Source organism: Saccopteryx leptura, chromosome 2 (assembly GCF_036850995.1).
Source record: "Saccopteryx leptura isolate mSacLep1 chromosome 2, mSacLep1_pri_phased_curated, whole genome shotgun sequence".
NCBI lineage: Eukaryota > Metazoa > Chordata > Mammalia > Chiroptera > Emballonuridae > Saccopteryx > Saccopteryx leptura.
The window spans coordinates 65,208,663-65,227,872 of record NC_089504.1 but is presented as its reverse complement, the minus strand read 5'-3'; the positions used below and the strand labels follow the sequence as shown (position 1 = coordinate 65,227,872).

Here is a 19,210-nt window from a genome sequence, read left to right as displayed (position 1 = left end):
CAGCAGCTCTGATCCATTTGCAGCCAGGTTCAATGCTTCTCAGGGGTTAAGAATGGGACAAAATAAAGTAACTGCAATAACAGGCCACCTGAAGTTACCCCACAGCTTATTAATGCTCTGTTTTAATCCTTTTTTTCCTCTCTGTGTTTTATTTTGGGAATTTTATTTTGCCATATTCAAGTTAATATTAATCTTTTCTTCAGCAATGTTTGATTTGGGTCTTCTTTATATTTACCATGTTTCCATTTAATACTCAAAAGGGGCCTCTCTAGATCTATATCTCTGGCCTTCTCCCTCTGTGCCACTCTCCCTTTGGAGTCTGTTCGGCAAGCCTTACCTGCTCTGGTCTCCCCACACTCTTTTCCATGGACCCAAATCGGGGAGTCTGCCACGCTCTACTTTCCAACCTCCTGCAATGTCCTGGAAACTTTCTCAAAGTAATTAAACTGGGGGCATTTGTACAGTTTCTTACTTTGTTTCTTATCTTTCAAGGATCACTGTCTTTTGTTGCCTGATGTCCTATATCTTGAATTCAAAACACGTATTTCACGTATTTGTCCACTCTCTTGTTTGGTTTTTCAGGTGGGAAAGAAAATCTGATCTGTTGTTCCATCTTAGGCAGAAGCTAAATGCCTAGAATATATAGCTTTCCAGACTACCTGCCCAATCAAACACCTTGCTGAAAGACAACACTAAGTGGCCAGTAGGTTTTTGCTCTGCATTTGACAAACTGTCAAATGCTAACTCTGGGTTGCTGAGCGCTAACAAGTCAGTGAAGAGTGCAACTATATTTCTAAGGTAAGAAGTAGGTGTGAGTCAATACTTATAAAGACTGAAAATTAACCTTGTAAGTATTCTACAGTACCTATACTCTTTAATTATTTTACTTTCCATTTCTCATCAGCTCATTGTAAGAGTAAATTTTTTTCATTAAAAGACACTACTTACTAATCTCAAAGCAAAAAATATCTTTATAACAGAGATATGGCTATTATCACCATAATAAGTGATCAAACTGAACAGTATTAATACTAGGAAAACTCAACATTATTGCTACATTATGCCATAAGAAGTTCATAACATCATGCCTGCCAAAAATGTTAAACCAGAATCTAAACAAACCTCTAAATATAAATGTAAATATTAAGTTATAAGACTGATACCCTGCAGACCGGCATACTAAAAGAAAGCTGGCTTCTCACAGAATTCTAAGGACACAGATCAGAGCTAGAAGTCACTAGTCTGCTGTGTCACACAGCTACAATCACAAAACTTATACCCCAGCCAATGATCACAACAGAACAAGAGCTGGTACTCTCTCACCCAAAGAAAACTAAGATGACCGAAAGGCTGAAGGCCAAGTCTAACTTCATTATCCCAGAGGAAGGTCTAGAGCAGTGGTCCCCAACCTTTTTTGGCCCACGGACCAGTTTAATATCAGAAAATATTTTCACGGACCGGCCTTTAGAGTAGGACAGATAAATGTATATCACATGACCGAGACAAGCGTCAAGAGTGAGTCTTAGACGAGTGTAACAGAGGGAATCTGGTCATTTTTTAAAAATAAAACATCGTTCAGACTTAAATATAAATAAAACAAAAATAATGTAAGTTATTTATTCTTTCTCTGTGGACCGGTACTAAATGGCCCACGGACCAGTACCGGTCCGCGGCCCGGGGGTTGGGGACCACTGGTCTAGAGTACCTCTCCTGAATTCTCATTATCAGGTGAGATAGCACCCCTAGGTGCTAGCTCTGAACATAGGTGATGTGAAACTGTACATCTGCCACTGCTTACGTCTCTGAGCTTCCTCTAAATGCTGATGCACACTGTGAGCTCCCTAGTGACTGACTGTGTTGGCTCAACAAGAACCAGCGTCAAAATTTCAGTCATTACTAGTGTTAGAAAAACTGCCATTATGAAAAAAAGAAAACAAATTTACAATATAGGACATTCTATAACAACTGACATGGACTGTTTAAAAAGAAGCCATAAAAAGAAAAAAAGTTGTAAGGATATTACAGGTAAAAGGTTACTAACGAGAAATCATAACCAGATATAAATTCATGACTTTTGATTGATTGTGGTTGGAACAAAGGAGCTATAAAAGAAATTTTGGTTAAATTCAACATGAATTGAGTATCAGATCTTAGTAGGGATTTATCATTTTCTCATGTGTGATAAAGGTATTAGGTTATTTTTATGAGAATGTTGGAAACCAAAAAAATAATGTAAATGTCCACTAACAGCAAATCAGATATATTATAGTATATTTATACACTGGAAAATTATTTATAAATCAATCAAAAACTATTTCAGCTACTGGCAAAGAACATGGATAAATTTCAGAATGTTGAATAAAAGAATATGATTCTAGTCACATAAAGTTCAAAACCAGGTGAAACAAAATTATGCTCTTTAAGAATGCATACATGGGCGGTAAAACTACAACGACAAGGAAATGATTATCACAAAAGACAGAGGATTGGTTATATTTAAGTGAGTTGGGGAAGAAACAGAAGTTGTGATTAGGACGTAGCAGGGATAAAACACACTGGCCAGCAATGTTCTATTTCTTGACCCAGTTGTGAACAGATGGGTATTTGTATTATATGTATTTATTTGTAAAAATGAGTATTTGCATTATGCACTTTCCTGTGAAGATATTTTTACTTTACAATATTTAAGTTAGAAAGGATATTATAAACTTTACGTCAATAAATTTGACAGTGTAAATGAAAAAAAATTCCTAGAAAAATATTAATTGCTGAAATTAATTAGGAAGAGACAGAAGATCTGGATCTTCTTATATCTAAAAACTGAATTAAATTGGTTATACAAAAAATTCCCATAAAGAAAATTCTAGGCTCAGATGGCTTCACTGAAAAATTTGACCATACCTTCAAAGATAAACAGAAAAGAGAGAGGAACAAACCCTTCCTTAACTTGTTTAATGAGACAAGGAGAGTTAGAAACTAGGATAGTAAGAATAGGCAAAATGTACTCATAACATAGATTTTAAAATTCTAAACAAAATGTGACCAAATCAAGTTCATAAATATGAAAAAAATACTCTTCCTCTTCTTTCTTGTATGTTAAAATTTACTTATATTTCTACATTTACCTCTGCAGTAAAAAGCAGTGTGATGAGAATAAAGATTCCTCACTTTACAGCGAGCTTATTGAGAGTGTAATGATGGTGACGTGTACATGTGTATTATTTATACTAAAAAGATGATACATTGATATTTGTAGCTGGAGATTATATTAGATGTATGTTCTACAGAAACACTAAGTCTCACTTTTGGGGTGAAATGGAATTTTATATTTAATAAAGTTTCGAACACTAAAGAGCATTATACATACTATAAGTCATTACTGTAAGTATCTGATACAAGGTGGGGCAAAAGTAGGTTTACAGTTGTTATTATGGAAAATGATACAATATTTACTAAATATTAATGCTAGAATAAACTGTGTCGTGTACTCACAACTATAAACCTACTTTTGGTCCATCCTATATAATCTTTTTACTTGAACTAAAATATAAGCTTGACAGTTGGGTATCTTTGCTGTTTTCTAACGTATCCCAAGTGCTTATAATTGTACATGGTATATAGCAGATACAAAGATATTTTGTCAAATAAAATGTATTCTATTTTACTTGTAAAACCAGTATTATGTGAATTAAAGCAATAAACTGATTGTATGTATGAGCTTTAAATCTGCTCCTCAATTAAGGCACACCGTGATTCAAAGACATTGTCAACAACGATGTCTTAAAAAGAAAGGATTATTTAAAAAATATATCTTTCTGATCTTATTAAACAAAAACACCCTAAATTTAACTGATTTTTTTAATGTTTATTTTATTGATTTTAGAGAATGAGGAAAAGGAGAGAGATAGAGAGAGAGAAAGAGAAACAGGAACATCAATCTGTTTCTCTATGTTCCCTGCCTGGAAACTGAACTGGAACCTCTGTTCTTCGGGATGATGCTAACCAAACGAGCTATCCCTGGCCAGCACATGAACTGATTTAATTTTTAAACTTGTAACTCGATCTATTACCACTGAAGAAAAGCTCACTTTCACAAATTAAGATAAACTCCAAAATCTTCCCTTTGGACTTGTTTCAATCAAATAAAATACTTTTAGATTTTATATTAAAGCTGATTCATAAATTACTATTGGATGACAAAGATAACAAGTATGTTAAGAACATATAATGTTTAAAAAAACACTACTTTTGGCAATAATTCTTAAAATGCAGAACTCTGTATCAATTACCTCGCACAACCAAATGCCATTAGTCGATACTTGTTATTTACTGCTACACAAGTTCCGTCAACAACATCTTGTGGCCAAACTCCATGAAGCTGCTAAAATAAAGCAAAACAATGAAGGTTTAAAAGTATTCTCCAAAATACACTGTAATCTATATAATAAAGCGATTATGGGGAAGACGGAGTATAGGTGAAGGATGCAGTATTAAATGACTTACCCTATGAAAGTATGTTTTGAGGAAAATACTGAAAGAGATATATAAAGTACAAAGGCCCTATCACGAAATGCCTTTCTGGAATGTTCAAAGAACATTTAAGAGGCCTATAAAGATGGAGTGGAGAAAGAAGCACAAAAAATAAGGTAACAGGTAGCCAGATATATAGGGCTTTAAAAGCCACTATTAAAAACTTTGGCTGCTTCTCCAATTTATATATTGGGAGTCATTAGAGCAGTGGTTCTCAAACTTTTTGAAGTCGAGGCGCATTTAAAATCCTACATATAATTGTAGGTGCACTATATACAAATTTCTGAGAAATATGTTATAATAATTAAATCAAATATTAAAGAAAAAATATAAAGTCCAAGTGTGCTTTTATGGTAATTAAATGAGATAAATCCAACAAAATTAAATTTATTCTGACATTAAAAAACATTTTTATGTTACATTTTTTGAGTTATGCTTTTTAGAATTCATAAAAAAGAGGGGTTAAAAAATAAAAAATGCAAAAATGTTATCTTTTTATATATATAGAAACATTCTTAGTAAGATTTAGTAAATTCAGTAGGTCCCAGCACGAATGTGTTAAGTTTTTTCATTCTTGTTTTTATGAGAAACATGAGCCTGATGTGTCCTAGTGATTTCTCCAATGTTTGGGCATATATTTGAAAGGCAAACTCTCATTTGCTCATCAATACATTGAAGAATTCCTCTCTTTTTACTCTTAATTGTGTTGAGTGCAGAAAACCCCCACCATGCATATCGTCTTAACTTTACATCAAACAAAAGATAGAAGAAACTTGCCTCCAGTATTTCTGGGGAACATGGGGAGTAGTGTAAACAATCCAGCACCACAGCTTAACAGCCTTTTGCAACCTAATCAGGCAAGTGAGGTGGGGGGTTGGGCAGACTGTCAGCTTATAGCCAATTCCCTATACCTCTGTCCCTCCAAAATCTAAACTCCAAAAACCTTGTTGGTTTTTTGGTCCCCAACAGGCACATATTTCTCTGGAATAATAGGGTGCACCTAGAAATCTTCTAGGGCACACCAGTGTGCCCTGGCGCACACTTTGAGAACCACTGCATTAGAGTGTCTTTATTGTTTAATCTTTCTATTACAAATTATAATAAATTAGAAAAAAGTATACAAAACAAAAATGTACATCTCAATAGCTTCACAAAGTAAACACTTGTAGAATTACCACTCACACCAAAAATATCAGTACCCAAAAATCCCCCAACAGTGTTCCTCCTGATTAATATACCCTCACCCTTTTTTTGGTGACACAGCAAGAGAGAGACAGAGAGAGGGACAGATAGGAACAGACAGGAAGGGAGAGAGATGAGAAGCATCAATTCTTCATTGAGGCAGCTTAGTTGTTCATTGACTGCTTTCTCATATGTGCCTTGACTGGGGAGCTCCAGCCGAGCCAGTGACCCCTTACTCAAGCTAGTAACCTTGGGCTCAAGCCAGCAACTGTGGGTCATGTCTATGAGCCTATACTCAAGCCAGTGACCCTAGGCTCAAGCTGAATCTGTTCACACACAATCCGACGACCTCGGGATTTTGAACCTGGGGATTTTTGGGTACTGATATTTTTGGTGTGAGTGGTAATTCTACAAGTGTTTACTTTGTGAAGCTATTGAGATGTACATTTTTGTTTTGTATACTTTTTTCTAATTTATTATAATTTGTAATAGAAAGATTAAACAATAAAGACACTCTAATGCTCTATCTGCTGTGCCACCGCCTGGTCAGGCAATAAACACATTTAAATCTCAAACATAATTAAAAAATATTTTTATACTTTGTAAAAAAAAAATAAGGTTGGTAATAGAAAAGTTATTAGAAACATTAAAGCTAATGTCATGTAGAAAAAATAAACCATTAAAGAAACCCTTAAAATCTTTTCTAGTTAAAAAGAGGAGACTGAACATGAATATTTAACTTCTCTGACTCTTAAAATTCTAACTCTTTTTTTCAAAAAGCATAAACTAGCAAGGATAAAGAATGGGAGATGAGGTAGTATCAGAAAATTCTAGAAGCTGAGAAGTGTAAGGATGAGTAGAATCCTTAACTGGCAGTAAAGCTATTGAGAAAGCTAAATTTACCTGACAGGTACACAAAAGGCTTGGGATCTCAGAGTCTCTGAAAGGCTGAACTGCAAGTAGCACTAGCTCAAAGCCTGTTTAAACAGCAGCTGGGTCTTCTAGGAGTATCTCCCCAATCTGAGCTGCTAAGAAACACCCCACACCTCCAGTCTAACAGAAAAGTGGGGATTTTTCTTTAGAGAAAAAGAAGCAAAAAACAAAAAAGGTACAGTGGTCTCTGGCTCACAATGAAATCAGGGCTAAGTAAAAGTTTACTTCCTGAATCCTAGACTATTGGGCCAATCAAGTATTTATTTACTGGAAAGAACTGCAGGACTCTCCTCAAAAGAAGTCTGGATATAGAGATGGGAAGAAAGGAAACAATCCAATTAGCTCACCAAAAAGTGAAGATCACAGTCAACCAAACCCCAAAGAGCTTATCAATGAATTCAGAATTTTAATTTGGGTTTACATCACAGCAATAAAATTTATAAATTAACTAGTTATACATAAATTAACCATTAATTATGAAAGGATCACATACAAATAAGGGAATAAAGGAAATCCTCCAGATAATGATGAAGAGCCCCAAAAATACAACTTGTATTAAAGGTATAGATAGTGAGCAAGCAGCCCAGAGGGGAGCAGGCCAGAGGCTCCAAGAGCAAATTCTTCAAGACAATGCAATAGACAGAATACCTACACATTTTAAAGAGGATACTTATACAACCAGCAGACAGTTTGGGGTTGAGTTAGTGGTAAATACATAGAAACTAAGCTAATGTAAAGAACTAACAATTATTAATTCCAAGTAGGAGAGAAAACCCACAGGAAAGGAAAAATAATCATAACATCTTACACGGGACAGGTACTAATATAAGTGTACAAAGCAATAACAATGTAAACAATGAAGAGTAACATAATCAAAACCACAACAGCTATATTGAGAAGTATGTGATGGAAACAGAAAAGAAAGAAGCACATGGCATTTCCACAGTGGGAGGTATACAAATACAGCCTAAAAACTAAAAATTAAAGGAAATACAGAGTAGTAAAAATAAATAGCAAAAGCCCTGGCTGGCTGGCTGGCTGGCTCAGTGGTAGAGCATTGGCCCAGCATGTGGAAGTCCGGGTTTGATTCCCAGCTAGGGCAAACAGGAGAAGTGCCCATCTGTTTCTCCACCCTTCCCCCTTCTCCTTCCTCTCTCTTCCTCTCCCACAGCCAAGGCTCCATTGGAGCAAAGTTGGCCCGGGCACTAAGAATGGCTCCATGATCTCTGCCTCAGGAGCTAGAATGGCTCTGGTTGCAACGGAGCAACGCCCCAGATGGGCAGAGCATCGCCCCCTGGTGGGCTTGCTGGGTGGATCCCAGTTGGGCGCATGCAGGCGTCTGTCTCTCTGCCTCCTCGCTTCAGAAAAATACAAAAAATAAACAAACAAACAAACAGAAAAAAGAAAAAGTAGTTGCCTTCAACAATGGAAATTGAATGTGAAGAGATCTGGACAGCCTGACCAGGCAGTGGTACAGTGGATAGAGCATCGGACTGGGAGTGGAGGACCCAGGTTTGAGACCCTGAGGTCGCCAGCTTGAGCGCGGGCTCATCTGGTTTAAGCAAAAGCTCACCAGCTTGGACCCAAGGTTGCTGGCTTGAGCAAGGGGTTACTCGGTCTGCTGTAGCACTCCCTCTCGTCAATGCACATATGAGAAAGCAATCAATGAACAACTAAGGTGTTGCAACGAAAAACTAATGATTGATGCTTCTCATCTCTCTCCATTTCCGTCTGTCACTATCTATCCCTCTCTCTGACTCTCTGTCAAAAAAAAAAAAAAAAGATCTGGACAGAGGGCAGGCACTGTCATTTTTCTTTAGAATGTCTAATAAAATTATTGGTCTACTTATAACTATTAATATGTATAGTTTTGATTTTTAAAATTAACTAAAAATAATTCCTAAAAGTGGTGGAGGGATTTAGTAACACAGACTAAAATTAATCAATGCACAATAAAGAGAACATTAAGAGGAAGTCATACCTCTACAGTAAACCTACTGGACACTGGTGTAATAAATCCAACTTTACCATCGCTAAACACCACAGCAAACCCATCAAGTGTGGCACAGTATTCCATGTCTCTGATGTGCACATCTGCAAAGCCTAGAAATGAACCTGCTGATGAAAAAATAAGTACAAGTATGAATATAAATATAATAATTCCCTCATATTTTTGCTTACAAACCCTGTAAGTACAGTTAAAAGGACAAAAATAATGACCTAAAAACACTAAACCATGAAACTATTCCTGTCTACTGAGACACACAAACCTCCCTTGCAATAATTAACTCCAAAGTAGTAAAACGGATGTTCATCCATAGAAAATATCTAACTAGATTATAGCAAATATTAAACATCTGGTTCTACTCTATGCAGAAAGTATAACTACCTCTAGATGATTGCAGATCTACTGAAAAGGGTATTGTGCAAAGATTAATAGCTTTCCTTCCATTTGTCATTCCTTCCCAATGAATAAGATGAAGAAGTCCATCAGAAGTAGCAACCAGGAGATCTTCCAGCACAGACTGCAAACTGTAGGGAAGTAAGCAATTTATTATCAGTTATCTTTTAAGATAGCATACTGGGAAAGCAATAAGTACAAATATAACTGCTCTAGAGAATAGTTATTCAGAGAAGCTGATGAAACCACTTACAAAACTATCATTTAATTTACAATTTAGTTATATAGTAGTTTTATGTGTAAGTCAATCTAGAAGTACTACTAGACTACTGTGTTGGAGAGCATAGTTCTAGACCACTGTATTTCTAGGTATCATAAGTCTCACAGTATTCATCCATTGAACAAATATTTATTAAACCCACACTCTGTGGTAGGTGCTATGCTATCTGTTGGAGATTCAAAGGTGAATAAAATAAGTTTCTCTCTTCAAAAGATCTCTCAGTTGATTAAATATTGAAAAGTAATTATATAGTATGATCTCAATATTCACTGATATTTGCAAAGAGAGTTAACATTTACTCACCTAATAACAAATAAATGCCTACTTGGTATACTCTAATGTACCCTTATAAAGCAGTGCTAGTTATATATGGCAGTAAATGTTTGTGGAAGGAAGAAAAGAAGAGGAGAAAGGACAAGAGTAAAGAGGAATCCATAGATAAAACTGTGAAAGTACTGGCAGAGAAAGAAAAAGAGAACAGGGAAGAAGCACTGGAAATTGGTACCAAGAGAGCTAAGGGAATAAGATGGATTTTAAAAAAGTACTCGAGTATAAAATGCTATAAAGAATCCAACTATAAAAAGCATGATAAAATGTTATGTCTCTAATATATATTCTAATATATACTATTAAAATTTCTTTAATACTTAAAAAGTTAAGAGTGTAATTCATAAACATTTAAATCCATAATGGTAAAAAAATGTTTGAATTCTTAAATTAAACCTTTAATTCTTTGGAAAGTTCAGTTCAATGACTCGTTCCCCAAGGTACTGAGACAATAAAGAACTGATTATAGTATTTTCTTCCAAACTACAAAAAAATTGAAAAAGAGTAGAATAACATGTCGCCTTACCCAGATCCATCTCTTGAACACCAGAGCATTTGTAATCAATTAAAATTCCCAGTTTTGGGCCTTGGCCGGTAGGCTCTAGCATGTGGGAATCTCTCTGTATCTCCCCTCCTCTTACTTAAAAAAAAATCCTTTAAAATTCATCTTTTAAAGTACTACATATTCCTTTCATTTCAAATTTATCATTTTGTGATAAAATTTTTATGTTGCATGTGGTGAGTAGAATACAAAAACTGTTTTTAGATCTGCTACTACATGTCAAGAGAGGCAACTGAGTAGAGCAGTCATGTTTTACCAGTGATTTTTTAAAAAATTATTTAGAAAATTAAGTTTAATGGGGTGACATTGATCAGTAAGAGTACATAGGTTTCAGGTAAACATTTTCATAGTATCTGAACTTCTGATTGTGTTGTGTGACCATCACCCAAAGTCAAATCATTTTCTGTCACTGTACATTTGTCCCTCTTTAGTCCCCTCACCCCCAACCACCTCCCATGGTAACCACTTCTTTTTTTTTTTTTTTTTTTTTGTATTTTTCTGAAGCTGGAAACGGGGAGAGACAGTCAGACAGACTCCCGCATGCGCCCGATCGGGATCCACCCGGCACGCCCACCAGGGGCGATGCTCTGCCCCTCTGGGGCGTCGCTCTGCCGCGACCAGAGCCACTCTAGCACCTGGGGCAGAGGCCAAGGAGCCATCCCCAGCGCCCGGGCCATCTTTGCTCCAATGGAGCCTTGGCTGCGGGAGGGGAAGAGAGAGACAGAGAGGAAGGGGGGGGTGGAGAAGCAAATGGGCGCTTCTCCTATGTGCCCTGGCCGGGAATCGAACCCGGGTCCCCCGCACGCCAGGCCGACGCTGTACCGCTGAGCCAACCGGCCAGGGCCACCACTTCACTTTTATCTATGTCCATGACTCAGTTTTATACCCCACCTACGTGTGAAATCATACAGTTCTTAGATTTTTCTGATTTACTTTTTTCACTTAGTATACTGTTCACAAGGTCCATCCACATGGTCATAAATGGCCCTATGTCATCATTTCTTATGGCTGAGTAGTAGTCCATTGTATATACGTATCACATCTTCTTTATCCAGTCCTCTCTATTGAGGGCCACTGTGTATAATGCTGCAATAAACATGAGGGTGCACATGTCTTTGCCTACCAGTGTTTTCATGTTCTTTGAGTAGATACCCAGTAGAGGGATTGCTGAGTCATATGGTAGTTCTATTCTTAATTTTTTGAGGAACCACCATACTTTCTTCCATAATGGTTGTGCTAATTTGCATTCCCACCAGCAGTGAATGAGGGTTCCTTTTTCTCCACAGCCTCTCCAACACTTGTTATGACCTGTCTTGTTGATAATAGCCAATCTAACAGGTGTGAGGTGGTATCTCATTGTAATTTTGATTTGCATTTCTCTATTTGCAAGTGAAGATGAGCATTTTTCCATATATCTGTTGGTCATTTGTATGTCTTCATGGGAGAAGTGTCTGTTCAGTTCTTCACCCCATTTTTTATTGGGTTGTTTGCTTGTTTGTTGCTGAGCTCTGTGAGTTCTTTATATATTTTGGATATTAACCCCTTATCGGAGCTGTTGGTTATACAGGTGATTTTTCATTCAGCAGGAGTCAGTCTAGGTTTTTTTCAAAGTACATTTTCTCCCTCTTCTTCTACTCTATCTTCCTGGAATTACTGCATATGACAAGATTACCCTGCAGTATTTTAACTGCCTACTAGGCAAAATTGTACTGACAAAATAAACAGAATTCAGAATCTCTACAACATCACCACCCACAATGCTCTGACAAAATATGACCACACATGTTAAGTAAACAGAGAATTGTGATCCAGAATCAAGAGAAAAACTGATCAACATGAATGGACACACAGACAATCCTGATGTTTTAAATAACAAATGATTTTAAAATAACTGTGATAACAATGTAAAAGATCTAATAGGAAAATAGAAATATAGTCTCCTCATTAAATGAAATTAAACTAAACTAAACACACTAAAAGACTGATGTCAGTTGTTAAAATACAGCATATTTCCACAAAAGTTAGTAAATAGGTCTTATTCAAAGCCACTCAAATGCCTGCCCATCAATGATTCTCTTTCTCACAAAAATCTAACTACTAAATGATTGATTCTTGGCATCAGAGGATAACAGGACTCTGTACCAATAGTCAATATCCCATGTTTTTTTCATGCTATACTGTTTTTTAAACATTTTAAAAATTACTCGTCCTGGCCGGTTGGCTCATTGGTAGAGCATCAGCTAGATGTGTGGAACTCCTGGATTCTATTCCAAGTCAGGTCACACAGGAGAAGCAACCATCTGTTTCTCCACACCAACCCCTCCCCCTTCGGGCTCTCGCATTCGCGCTCTCTCTCTCTCTCTCTCTCTCTCTTTTCCCGTCTGACAGCCATGGCTTGACTGGTTTGAGCAAGTTGGCCCCAGGTGCTGAGGATGGCTCCACAGCCTTGCCTCAGGTGCTAAAATAGCTAGGTTGCTGAGCAACAGAGCAATGATCAATATAGGCAGAGCATTGCCAGGTAGGGGGCTTGCCAGGTGGACCTGGGATCAGGGTGCATGTGGGAGTCTGTCTTTCTGCCTCCCTGCCTTTCACTTAATAAGAAAGAAAATTACCCCTAAGTATATATAAATCCACCTACATATACGCTACATCCTCAGAGAGCTTCTTCAATCATTGACTTCATGGGCTTTATAACAGTTATCTGGTATTCCAGAGGGTTTTTAAAAAATATAGTTCATAATTATTAATTCTCAAATATGCAAATATATTTAATACTTAACTAATTAAATACTATATACTACATAGGGCTTTCCTAAGAGCCTAGGATAGAGCAAGATATGGAGTAAACTACAGTATTTATTAGTATTCATTGTGTGGTATTAGTACTTGTTACCTTTCTATCTTCAATTAGTAACAAAGTTTGGATGCTTAATATTAATCCTATCCTTTTTTCAATCAAAAATTAAAAGGCAGCAGTACTCTTCTTATCTTATGCCTATATGCAACAGTGTAACCATTATCCATAACTTTATATAACTTAAATTTTTGGTAGTAGGAGGGGAAAATAGTTGGTTATAAAACCCAACCTTCACATCTTCTCATTCAGTTCAAAATCATATAGGAAATCTCTAATATTCAGCAAGTATGTACTATCAGTGCTAATAATAACATTCCTCTGAAATAGTCTTTTACTGAAGTTTTGAGAAAAATCTTTCAAGATTTCCATTCACCTAAATCTGTAGATTAAAAGTAGCACCTGACAAGTTAAACTTATTTCAAGATGGCAGGAAATCTTTGTTTATAGGTTCTTTTTTTTCCCCTTAGGCTCTTTTTCTATCCCATTTCCATAAACCACACAGTTTTTACCACCAGGTGGAGACAGAACACTGCACTGGTACAGTTCCAACTAGTTTGGAACCCCCAGACAAATTTCCTTATGTAGCAAGTTATATTCTTGGAAAGAATCTCAAAACTGAAATAAAATCTGAAGTTAAGAGTAATTTTCTGACCAAGGTGGTGATGAATAACCTGAACTCAATCTTTTCTAACCCTGATCACACTTAAGTGAACCAAAACAAAAAACATTCTTTTTCTATGAGAAGAAAGATTAAGCAAGGCAAGATAATTGCCAGCCACATCCATACAATTTCATTTAATATGTACAAGTATTTGTGCTGTATTCTAAAACTATAGTGAAAGCAGACTTTTATTAAAACTGTGTATCAGAAGAATTTTAAAAAACACAGGTATTACATTCTTATAGTTCAACATATCTATATATTACATCCATATAGTTCAATATTTAGTAAAAGCACATAGTAAAAGTCTTTTTCCCAAAACTGTCCCCCAGCCATTCAGTTCTCATTGCCCAGTTTCTTATATTCGTCCAGAACAATACAGAGTTTAACACCCACCAGCTCCTATTAAAAACAAATAGTACCATTATTGTATTGAGCACACCTCACTTTTTTCACCCAACAACATTATTTGGGACATTTACTTCAGTAAAGGGCACCCTCATTCTTTTTACAAATGCATATTATTCCCACTGAATAGCTCTAAGAAAATTTATTTGACCCTCTCCCTACTGACAGATATTTAGGTAGTTTTCAATCTTTTACTATTATAAGCAATGTACAATGAAAAACCCTATAATCATGTCATTTCCAATATGTATTATTATATTTGCAAGATTAATTTCTAGAAGTGGAAATGCTGGGCAAAAGCCATTTGTACCTTTAATAGATACTGCTTAATTTCCATAACTATGGTATCAATTTATAATCCCACCACCAGTGTATAAATTTCTCATTTTCATATCTCCTCCCCAAGACAGTATAGTTACTTAACCATTCATAAGTATCAGAGTAATTTATTTAATGTCCTAATGGCAATATATTAAGTAATATGTTAGTTGGAATATAAAAAATAAAAAATTGTTTACTTTCTTTGTCCATTTGTTCTACTGTATCCTTTTCTTGTTACAGAAACTGTATTATGGAAATTGGCTTTTTGCGATATTCACTATATTTGCTTGTTTTCAGTCTGTGTTGTCTTTTGATCTTATGTTTTTTTTCTTCAGGCAAATTTTTTCAAAACTTTTAATTAATTGAATGTATCAATGTTTTCTTGCATAAGTTTACTTGTAGACATTTTGACAGGAAGGTTTTAATGATTCCTAATAAAATATATTTTGAGTTAGAATACTTTTACCAATTTCTCTCACATCATTTTCTCATAGTAAGACTGGGCAATAGAGATAAGAACTGCTGGCCATTTTGATGCATAGAATGTTGGAATATTACCATTATAATTTCATGATTGGATATGACTGAGCTCAGTAAGAGCTAAAGGTTCTTGGGGGGTCTAACTTTAACCCTGGATTCAGTTTTTTTTTAACTGTTTAAAAAATAAATATTGTAGTAAAAAGTTTAAATGACAAAATACACCTTTGACAATATCCACACATCAAAAAGTAAAATGTCAAATGTAAAGCAATTCAGGAAATCAAGGTTAAATTATAGGTAGTCATTTGTTGTTATACCAATGGATGAAAATAATTTTTGGTATTTTGGTACCCTGTCCTTATCACAAAACCTTTATCCTGGATCAGAAAGCTCAACTTTCTTTCAAGTGTACAGTATGTTCCCAAAACTTAGGAAGGCTATAAAAATGAGGCACTTTCTCTTTTTCTCAACTTGTGTGATTTTTATCAGTATCTTTTTACGTAACATTAACTATGTCATATCATTCAAACAATTCTAGATCTTATCAAAAATATAAATTTCTAAAATAACATTATAGTTGGAATATCTAATTTGTGGGCTTTATTACAATAATAATGTAAGTATAATAATGTACCAACCATAGGTTTTCACATTTTTTATAAGGCTTAATCAAGCATTTCTAGGGCTAAAACAGTTAAACTCAATAAAAGGAAATCAACTTTCTCACTGGTGATATGATTAACCAATTACACTGCCTATTGTCATTACAAAATGCTATGTTTAACCAAAGTACTGTACCTCATAATGGGAGCTTGCAAATCCAGTATTTTCCTCATCTCTAATTTTAACACTGGAGTACACTGTTCTTCCTTAAAATGGGGTGTCCCCTTCATTTGTGGACTTCCTCTAAAAAAATAGCAAATATATAGGATTAAAGAGAAGAAATTGAATTCTCATTTACTCTGTGACTTATACCCAATTAAATAAAGTAAACTTACTCAGACTTATAACAAGTGTTCATCTTTTAGGTTCTCAAATGAAAAACAGACCTAAATTCCATTATAGCAGATATATATACGTTTATCAAATAGAAATAAATGTGTTTGACCAATGTAACTTGTGTTGGAGAGGTAGAAGTGAAGGGAAAAGAGCAAAAGAAAACACACAACCTGAAAGTGAATTCTCAAGAGAACCAACAGACATTTTGTTTAAATTGACTGACAGCCCTTTCTGAGGTGGGTAACTATGGGAGATATATACCATTCTAAACAGTGCATGCCCAAGTGATCCAAATCCTCACCTCATCTTACCTTACTCCATACCTCAGCCTTTATTTCTATCCTTTGGGTATGTATCAGAATTAGGTCAGATTCAAGGAGGCAATTAGATGTTTTACATAAAACTTGGTAGTAAACAGCAAAATGACTAAATTTGAAAACTCTGAGGCATTAAATACCTGGCCTAAAGTGGCTGAGTCAATGTCAACATAAGTAAGCTGTCACATGCAACCACTCAAAAGGACTATAAAGCTGTTCTGGAATCTATCTTCCCATGGCACACGACCATCTTTCCTAATGCCTGTGCTGGAATTTAATAGTGATCTGCTTCTATTCTTACTATCAGCTATCTCTTACTCTTGGCAACAATTAGCCTGCCTAAGATATCCCTTCGTCACTAGTCACCTATAATCCTGGAAACCAATTTGTCAAAATTATTAAAATTACGTGCAAAGAATCTAACAAAAGCAATAGCTTTCCAGTTACTTTGCTTTGTGAAAATTAATTTGATGCTCAGAAGCTTTTTGCTTACTTTTCAGTTTTAGATTATTTTCCATATAGAAGCTTGGTGTCAATCTAGTGACTGACGTGTTTAGTATAGGTCTAGAAAATTTATGTTTTATTTTCTTAACATACTATAGAGGTTCTCCAATTCTGTTCTCTTTCTGGAACTCCTACTAAGTTAGATATTAAAGCTTATATTAATTTCAAATTTTCACTTTTCTCTTGTTCTTTGTTTTTTGTTCTATATCCTTGGAGAGTTCCTAAACTGTTTCTTCCAAATATTTTAATTCTGCTTATTGTACTTTTCATTCCAGGAACTTTCTCACTCACCTCCCCTTTTTTCTTATCGCACCCGTGGTTTTTGTTATTGTTTTAATTAGGCAATATCTGTCTGAGGTTGTTAATTATCATTTCCTCAAGGTATTTTAGTTTCCTGCAATTGTGTATTTCCTCTAAGTTTTTTTTTCTGTGTTTCTCTCTTTTACACTGCAAACATTCCTAAAATGTCTAACAATCCCTGGCATTCTGTTTAATAAGTTAATGAGAACAAGCTTATTATTGAATAAGCTCCACGTTCAAGTTGGGCTTGTCAACTGGTGGACATCAGGGTAATGACCAGTTGGCATTTTTGTTGAGGTACTCAAATAGCAGGGCTTTTTGAATAATTTTCTGGAGTCGTTTAATTTCCCTGGGAAGGATCCCTCAATCACGCCTGGGATATCTAGGCATAGAAACCAGAAGTATAAGGCCAAATAGAGGAAAAAGGTTTGATGTCTGCTATTCAGTATCACAACTTTCACTTAATTCCCATCTTTAGTTCAGCATCTCATCCTTGTTTTGTGTCTGGAATTCCTCTGGTTTAATTAGACAATTCCTATATCCTGTGATGTAAGAATAAAAAACCCTTATTTCTATTCAGATTTTTCAAGTAATCTCCCTCTTTATGGCCCCTAGCTCACGCCTATATTCTGTGGTACTAGTGAATCTAATTCCTGAGTCTTCCCAGGGTTTTACAGATCAAACAAGTTGCTTTTCATCAGTACCATGTAAGTAATCTTAGGCTCTAGGATTTGATATTCTTCCTAAGTCATTTATTTATTTATTTTTTTTAGAGGGAGACAGAAGGAAGAAAGAGGGGTAGGAGAGAGATGAGAAACATTAACTCATAGTTGCTTCCCTTTAGTTGTTTATTTGCTTCTCATATGTGCCTTGACAGAGGGGCTTAAGCTGAGCCAGTGATCTTGCGCTCAAGCCCATGACCTTGTTCTCAAGCCAAAGACCTTGGGATCATGTTGATGATCCCACATTCATGCTGGCAAGCCTGCACTCAAGCCTACAAGCCCATCCCTAGCCGGTGACCCTGGGGTTTCCAACTGGGTCCCTTAGCGTTCCAGGCCAACACTCAACCCACTGTGCCACCCCTACTCAGGCCTAAGTCATTTATTCTTTATCACCCAATTTTTAGCTCAAGGGTTAGAGATACCTCTAGCTTTCGTTAAAGATGAAAATAGTATTTCAACTTTTGTTCTATTGGTTATTTTCAAATAAAAGGATAAAAACCCTCTATTTTCCTTTATATAAATATAAAAGTACTGTCATTTATTACAGATAAAGTATTAGGAGAATTTTAAAGCAAATTCAGGTAAATCCTAGCTTATTAATGACCTCTATTATAAAAATACAGATAAATTTCACAGGTAAGTTTCCAAACCTTTTTCCAAACACACTAAAATGCAGTAAACTTAAAAACTGTATTAATAAAAAAACCCACTTTGTGATAAAGAGAAATTATTACTTACAGTTCAATAATAATTTGAAAGTACTGCATCAAATTTTTGGAAGAAAATCATAAAAGATGAAGCTGGAAGTATAAATTAAACCCAGGTGATAAAAAGTAAAACAAGGCACTGGCAGGATAGCTTGGTTGGTTAGCACCGTCTAGAAGTACAAAGGTTGCTGGTTTGATCCCCGGTCAGGGCACATACAGGAACAGCTCAATGCCCCCCCTTTTTTTTCTCTCTCTCTTCCCACCCCAAAATCAATGAAATAAAATGACCAAAATATATATTATTATTATTACTGAGAGGCAGGGAGGCAGAAAACAGACTCCCACATGAGCCCCAACCAGGATTCACCCGGCAAGCTCACTAGGAGGCGATGATCTGTCCATCTGGGGACATGGCTCCATTGCTCAGCAACAGAGCTATTTTAGCATCTGAGATGAGGCCATGGTGCCATTGTCAGTGCCCAGGGCCAGCTTGCTCAAATGAGCCATGGCTGTAGGATGGGGAAAAAAGAGGGAAAAGAAGGGGAGGGGAGAGAAAGAGAGAGAGAGAGAGAGAAGGCAGAGGGGTGGAGAAGCAGATGGCACTTCTCCTGTATGCCCTGACTGGAAATCGAACCTGGGATTCCACATGCCGGGCCAATGCTCTATCACTGAGTCAACCAGCCAGGGCCTGATTAAAATATTTTTTAAAAAACCTCTCA

At 36.0% G+C, this 19,210-nt stretch overlaps 1 protein-coding gene across 3 annotated transcripts in view; it reads right to left on the bottom strand.

Annotated features, from left to right (window-relative positions):
- RIC1 (RIC1 homolog, RAB6A GEF complex partner 1) overlaps positions 1-19,210 on the bottom strand; it is a 169,166-nt gene that overhangs the window by 63,248 nt on the left and 86,708 nt on the right. The window contains exons 4-7 of one of the 3 annotated variants that reach the window (XM_066368094.1): positions 15,741-15,848; positions 9,035-9,177; positions 8,627-8,760; positions 4,290-4,381 (exon numbers count right to left, since the gene is read on the bottom strand). In XM_066368094.1, coding sequence (XP_066224191.1) covers positions 4,290-4,381; positions 8,627-8,760; positions 9,035-9,177; positions 15,741-15,848 — 477 coding nt within the window. Of the gene's footprint in view, positions 1-4,289; positions 4,382-8,626; positions 8,764-9,034; positions 9,178-15,740; positions 15,849-19,210 lie in introns of all 3 variants that reach the window. The other 2 variants (XM_066368093.1, XM_066368095.1) reach the window with 2 other exon arrangements.